This window comes from Leptopilina heterotoma, unplaced genomic scaffold, assembly GCF_015476425.1.
Source record: "Leptopilina heterotoma isolate Lh14 unplaced genomic scaffold, ASM1547642v1 Lhet_10, whole genome shotgun sequence".
Lineage (NCBI taxonomy): Eukaryota > Metazoa > Arthropoda > Insecta > Hymenoptera > Figitidae > Leptopilina > Leptopilina heterotoma.
The window spans coordinates 1823818-1831326 of NW_025110813.1; the positions used below are offsets into that span (position 1 = coordinate 1823818).

Here is a 7509-nt window from a genome sequence, read left to right on the forward strand (position 1 = left end):
AACTGTTAAGTAACTTTTTTTTTATGTAACTATTCTCAGTGAATTTTCACTTATCTAAATTTAAAGATTAATGATTAGTTATTTTGTATATAGATTAAAATTTTAAAATGCTAAATTAGAAAAATAATTTTTCTATAAAAATGTGTCTGTGTAAACAAGTAGTCCTTAAATATTTCTTAAAAATTTGATGATATATCATAAATTTACCTGAAATGTGAAAAGAAAACAGTAAACAATACGATAGGATGCCCCATTATCAAAGACAATAGCGTAATATTATAGGTAAAGTAAAGCAATGGTTTTTAAATCGCGATATTTTATTCAATTTTTGCATATTTTCGAATGAAACAAAAACGAAATTACTCGTTAAAATATTCTGCGAATGATGAAAAGGGTAAAAAAAATTATTTTAATTATAAATAAAATTTGTTATTAATTTTTTTCTGAACAGTTTGCAAAAATCGTACAGTGCAATCTTCACGAGCTTCGTTTAACAGGCGAATTTTGAGCAGAAACAAACTTCGAGTAAGAAAGTTGTTTATTATAGCCAAAAAATTTTTTTTTGAAAATTACAATGCAATTTATTGAAAAATTAATTAATGTTTTAAGTTACGAACGCGGCTGATCGTTTTACGTAATTACCCTAATTAGTCCTCCTGTCTCTAGTCTTCTTGAGGTATATAAACAAACAACATAGAAAAAAAAGTCAGTCATTGTTAGCGAAACGTCAATTCAATATATAGGCGAAAATGAATTTAAAAATAATAAAACATTTGAATTTAATTCTATTTATTCAAGCACTTTTCTTATTGTTTGCTGCAAAAAATGTAAATTCATTGTCCAATAATTCGTTGCTATTACCAAGTAATTACGAGGGATTGTATTATCCAAGTGATAATGTAGTTATTCTCAATATTTCCAATTTTCAATCAAGTGTGTACAATTGCAATTCAAGTTGGATAGTTGAATTTTATTCTCATTGGTGTGGACATTGCATTCGATTTTCTCCATTATGGAAGACTGTTGGCAAAAACCTTCAAAGTAAGTTTCATAATATTTGTTTGAAATATGTAAAGAAATTCTTTATATATATATTCAAAGTTATTTAAAAAAAAGTTTTCTTTTAAATTTAAAAAAAAAAGTTGTTGTGGTAAATAAATAATTTTCAGATTGGAACAAAGCTGTACAAATAGCTGTGATAGACTGTGCTGATGATGAAAACAGTCCTATTTGTCGAGATAATCATGTTATAAGTTATCCAACGTTGAAATATTTTTCTGCAAATTCCAAACCAGGAACATTTGGATCTGATGTAAAGGATGTAAAGGATGTTGCAGTTTTAGAAACAATTATTCTCAATCTTGTTGAAGTTGAGGAACGGGCAGGTCGTGGTTCCTCATGGCCAAATATTCTGCCATACAGGTAATTCAAACGTTTTTAATGAAAATTATTCAAGTTTTGGAAGCTTGCTGCAAGCATGTGGTAATATTCAAAAGCTTCGTATTCGATAATTAATTTCAAAATAGTTTCTTAAAGACAGAAAAAAACAGTAGAAAAGTAACTATCGAAAAATTAAATTTGACGACTCAATTTTTTCATAATTTCAAAATTAAAATACATTCAAAAATAAAATAATTTTTTAATGTAAATATTTAAATATCCATTTTATTTTTCCACTAAAATTAATATAAATATATTTTCAATGATTTCAATCTAAAGTTTTTTTCAAATTTAACTATTTCTAAAAACTACAATTCTTCTAAATTGAATTATTTTTTGGTGGAATTTTTAAATATGATTATTCAAAACTTTACTTATTTTATTTCAAAATAAAAATTTTAATATTATTAAAGTTTTATAAAATAATTAAAATTTCCAAGGATTTCAATTTAAAAATCTTTTGTAATTTAATTATTTCTAAAAATTCACATTTTAAAGCTTCTAATATTCAATTATTATATGTAAAATTTTAACTAAAATTTAATTTAAAATCAATTCTTATAAGAGAGTTCTATGAGGATTCAATTATTTAAATAGAAAAATAAATAATTCATTGAATAATTAAAAAATATCCTAAAAGAACATTATCAAAATTTTTTTAAATAATTGAATTATTTCGAAGAATTTTTATAAAATTTTCAAGAATAATTGTATTTCTCGAAGAATTTATTTAAAATTGCATTAAAAATAATTAAAATTAAATTAAGTAAGCAATTTAATTCATTTGACAATTTTACTATATTTATGAAAACAATAGATAAAAATAACTTAAATTTTTTTCAAAACAATTGAATACAAATTCAATTATTGTTTTGAAGAAAATTTAAGTCCGTACGAGGAATGTAATTTAAATTGTAGTGAAAATAATTAAATGTTTCTAAATATTTTATCAGAATTTTTAAAAATAAATGAACTTGTCAACAAAATTGTTCCAATATTTTAAAAATAATTGAATTTTTCCAAAGAATTTTTTAACTTATTAAAATAATTGAATTTTTGCGATGAATTTTATTACAATTTTTAAAAATAATTGAATTTGTTAAAGGAATTTTTTATTGTAAATTTTGAGAATAATTAAATTCTTACAAAGAATTTTATTACAAATTTTTAAAATAAAATTTTTTCGAAGTATTTTATTAAAATTGTAATAAATAGTTAAATTATTTCGAGGAATTTAATTAAAATTGTATTAAAAATAATTGAATTCTTCCAATGAATTTTATTATTTTTTTATTATTTTTAAAAATAATTAAATTTTTTAGAGTAATTCATGAAAAAATTACATTGAAAATAATTGAATTCTTTGAAGCATTTTTTTCTTAATCAACATTTTTGAAAAAAAATTGAATTATTTCAAAGAATTTTATTAAAATATTTTAAATAATAAATAATTTACTTCTTTTGCAAAATTTTATAAAAATTATATTTCTAATAATTGATTTTATGTGAAAAGTTTGTTACAATTTTTAAAAATAATTGAATTTGTTGAAAGACTTTTTTATTGTAAAGTTTGTAAATAATTGAATTCTTTCAAAGAATTTTATTACAAATTTTAAAAATAAAATTTTTCGAAGAATTTTATTAAAATTGTAATAAATAATTGAATTATTTCGAGGAATTTCATTAAAATTGTATTAAAAGTAATTGACTTCTTCCAATGATTTTTATTATTTTTAGAAATAATTAAATTTTTTCAGAGTAATTCATTAAAAAATTACATTGGAAATAATTGAATTATTTGAAGCATTTGTTTCTTAATCAACATTTTTGTAAATAATTGAATTATTTCGAAGAATTTTATTAAAATATTTTAAATAATAAATAATTGACTTCTTTTGGAAAATTTTATAAAAAATTATATTTTTATTAATTGAATTCATGTGAAAACTTTATTATTTATGAAAATAATTGAATCTTTAGCAAAGAATTTTATTTATTTATTTATTTATTTCAAGTATCAAGTATCATTTTATTACAAATTTTAAAAATAAAATTTTTTCTAAGAATTTTATTAAAATTGTAAAAAATAATTGAAATATTTCGAGGAATTTAATTTAAATTGCATTAAAAATAATTGAATTCTTCCAATGAATTTTAGTATTTTTAGAAATAATTAAATTTTTTCAGAGTAATTGAGTAAAAAATTATATTGAAAATAATTGAATTCTTTGAAGCATTTTTTCTTAATCAACATTTTTGAAAATAAATGAATTATTTCGAAGAAATTTATCAAAATATTTTAAATAATTTACGTCTTTTGAAAAATTCTATGAAAATTATATTTCTAATAATTTAATTCATGTGAAAATTTGATTATTTATGGAAATAATTGAATCTTTAGCAAAGAAATTTATTAAAAATTTTTTTAAATAATTTTATTCTTTTGAGAAATTTTATAAAAATAGTAGATATTGAAAATAATTGAATTTTTGGGAATAATTTCATTACTTGTGAAATTATTTTACAAATTACAATAAATTACAAAGTTTATGGTAATTTTGAAGAAAATAAATGTTAATTTTTTACTTAAACTAATAGCGTATTTAAAGTATCTAGTTCAAATTCTAAAACATAAAAGAAGTAACTTTTAGAGGCTTAAATCTAAGAAAACGTAGTAAATAGTAGGTTTTAGCAGATGAGTACGAAGCTTATAGTAATGATAAAAGTAAACCAAACAATGATTCTTCTTTCAACAGTGCGGAGGATCTGAAGAATATCTGGAAATCCGTAGCAGAAAATGTGAAGTACATAACTTTAGTAACTGAATCTCCTGACTCAATTATAGGAACCAGTATGATTATGAATTTCCAAAACGTTAAGGAATTACATATTGGAAGAGTATTAGCCAACACTACAAACACCACCATCACTCTAAGTTTTCTTCAGCGGGACAAAACTGAGACGACATTAAAAATAAACAATGCCACAACTGACATAATTGAAAAAACAATCAAAGACAAACTTGAAGCCCAAGGAGTGCACGTCGTGTTACCCGACACAAAGAAGGACACTGAAATTAAAGAAGTGCCAACTATTTCGAAAGAACAAATGGCAAATCTCGAGTATGCTCATAAAGCCGGAGATGTTGTGTTTCAGCTCGATATAGAAAGAGCTCTCCGCTACTCCCTTAATCATGAGGTCGCCATGTCTGAAAATATCGATGGAGAAAAAATGGAAGCTTTAAAGAATTACATAAACGTTCTTGTGTCTTACTTCCCAAAGAAAAACAACGGAATCCGTTACTTGTTGAGTCTTAAAGAACTACTTAAAAATCGATCATCCATTACTGGCGAAAGTTTTCGTAAATTTTCAACCGCTTTTGCAAAACAACTCTCTCCGGTTTTCACCGGCAAAGATGAATGGATTGGTTGTCAGGGTAGTTTGAATTTCCGCAGAGGATTCCCCTGTGGAATGTGGACAATGTTTCACACATTGACTGTCAATTTTGCAAACATGAACAACATTCAGAAACAAGATGATCCCGCACAAGTTCTAAAGGCAATGCATGGTTATATTAAAAGTTTCTTTGGTTGTCGTTGGTGTAAAAAGCATTTCGTCGAAATGTCTGCTGAAAGACATTTATTTGACGTAAAAGGTTTTGACGAAAGTATCCTTTGGCTTTGGAGAGCTCACAATCAAGTCAATAAAAGATTAGCTGGCGATGTGACCGAGGATCCGATGCATAAGAAAATTCAATATCCTACGGCAACTGATTGTCCGTCCTGCAGAGATGGCAATGATACTTGGATAGAGAGCAACGTTCTGTCATACTTGAAGAACAAGTACTCTTACAGTGCGATCAATTTTTATGAATCTGCTCTAAAAACAAATAATCTGCATTATATAGGAAAAGATGTACCATATTTGTATTTTTCTCGTAAATAGAGAATCAGTGGAAGTCACTGAAAAATGAGTGAGCTACTAAACGACATTTCGTGCATTGTACATAATTACTAGTATGCAAATTGATTAAGTTTGAGTCCACACTTTGGAAATATTCCACTTTTGCTTACATGTTGGATTTCTTTCTTCTTTTTGTCAACAATTCGGACAAAATGTCAAATAATTATAAACTTTTCTATTTTTTATATTATTTGTGTTGTAATTTCTTAAACTCTTATTATAAAATGAATCAATTTAATTTACTCGCCAAAAAAGATTCAACTTTGCACGAAAACATTAGCTCACTTATTCTCTTAATAACATGTGGTAGAAATTCATTTGTATTTTTATAAGTTGCAATATGTCAAGATCAACTATTAATTTTACTGTTTGTAAAAAATTTTAAATTTGATTTCAATATAGGAATACGAAATGTCGTTTCGTCACTGGCACATTAATTTGTTCAACATCATCGATGGAAAATCCGCAGAAATTGAAAGTTGTTAAAATATATATTGTTAAAAAAAATATTACTTCTACAAATTGTTACTTATTTAAAGTGATATAATAAAGAAAAATAAATCAAACTATTACATAAGAAAAACCTTACTTCTTTTTTTTAAACCATCACCAAAAACCGTAAATATAAATAACTAAAAATTATCCAGATTTGAATAATATTGATAACAAAAATTTTCAATTGAAAATATTTATTTTATTAATCCAATCGAATCAGTGGATTTATTATTCACTTTTTTAATACTCTTTAATAGCAAAATTTACTATTTTCAATGACAATTTTTTTATAAAATTTATTCAAATTTTCCTCGAACATTACAATTATAGCTATCAAATATTCTTATTTTTGGAGTAGGTATATTTTACAATTTTTGAAATAAATTGTTCTAATTTTTATACAAAAAAAATTGTCTTTGAAAATAGTAAAAGTTATTCTGGAAATAACAATTTTTAATATTAAATTTTAATATTTTTGAAGGAAATTTTTCCAAGTCCCAAGTAAATTTTACTAATTTTTTTTTCTAAAATTTACTTCGTATATATATTAAACTTAATGGAATTTTAAAATAAAAGTAGTATTGTAATAAAAATTTTGAGTAAAAATTTAAAGAAAGTTACAGAAAAAGACAAAAAAAAATAATAATTAACAGAAAAAGTTTACCAAAAAAAAAAAAAATAATTTGATTTTAAAAAGCTTTAGTTAAGAGAAGAAATTAAAACAAATTTTAATAAATTTTAATGCATTATCATTATTCTAATAAAATAATTTTTACTTATTTTGGATATTCCTCTTTTTTTAAACTTAATCCCCTTTTTAGAAAATAAAATCTCCTTCTTTACCTAATATTACATGAAAAAATCATTGTGATACCTGGATAAGTTTCTAAATTACATTCAATTGAAAAATTTCCAAATAATTGAAATTTGGTAAAATTTTTTTAAAATAATTAAATTTTTGAAAACTATAAAAAAAATAAAAAAGTTTGAAGAATTTAAATTGCAAATATCCGAAATTTTAATCAGTTTGAAAAAGTAAATTTTGAAAGATTTTAATTTATTTCGTTTGAAAATAATTGAATCTTAAAAAATTATGTTAAAAAAATTCTAAGAATTAGGTTTTTAAAAACAATGTAATCTTATTATTTGAAAATAATTAAATTTCTTAAAAGAATGTTTGTAAAATTTGAAAAAAATGAATTAATTTTTTATTTTAATTAAAAATTTTGAAAGTGATTATTATCTCCAAAATGTTATAAATAATTCTAAACAATTTTAATGATATTATTTTCTGTATGTATTTGAATTTTCAGAAATGTGTAATTAGAAATATTGAAAATAATTGAATTTTAAAAAAATTAAAATGAAAAAAAATTTTAATTTTTAAATTTACACTTGAAGATTTTTCAATAAAATTTTTGAGAATTCAATTATTTTCAAGATTTGTAATTAAAATTCTTAAAATAGTTATATTATTTTCAATTAAATTTTAAGAAATTTCAATTATTCAAAATCGTTTTCATTGTTTATTTCAAAAATTTATTCAAGTAATTAGAAAAATTCAAAAATAAGTTTTGTAATATTTAGTTAGGTATTTATTCAATTATGTTC

The 7509-nt window shown here is 22.1% G+C and overlaps 1 protein-coding gene across 1 annotated transcript; it reads left to right on the forward strand.

Annotated features, from left to right (window-relative positions):
• The first annotated feature begins 698 nt into the window (after positions 1–698).
• Positions 699–5969, forward strand: LOC122498486 (sulfhydryl oxidase 2-like). The gene is made up of 3 exons (XM_043606242.1): positions 699–1041; positions 1170–1422; positions 4197–5969. The coding sequence occupies exons 1-3, from the start codon at positions 750–752 to the stop codon at positions 5383–5385; spliced, it is 1734 nt and encodes a 577-aa protein (XP_043462177.1). The 5' UTR covers positions 699–749; the 3' UTR covers positions 5386–5969.
• Positions 5970–7509: the final 1540 nt, after the last annotated feature.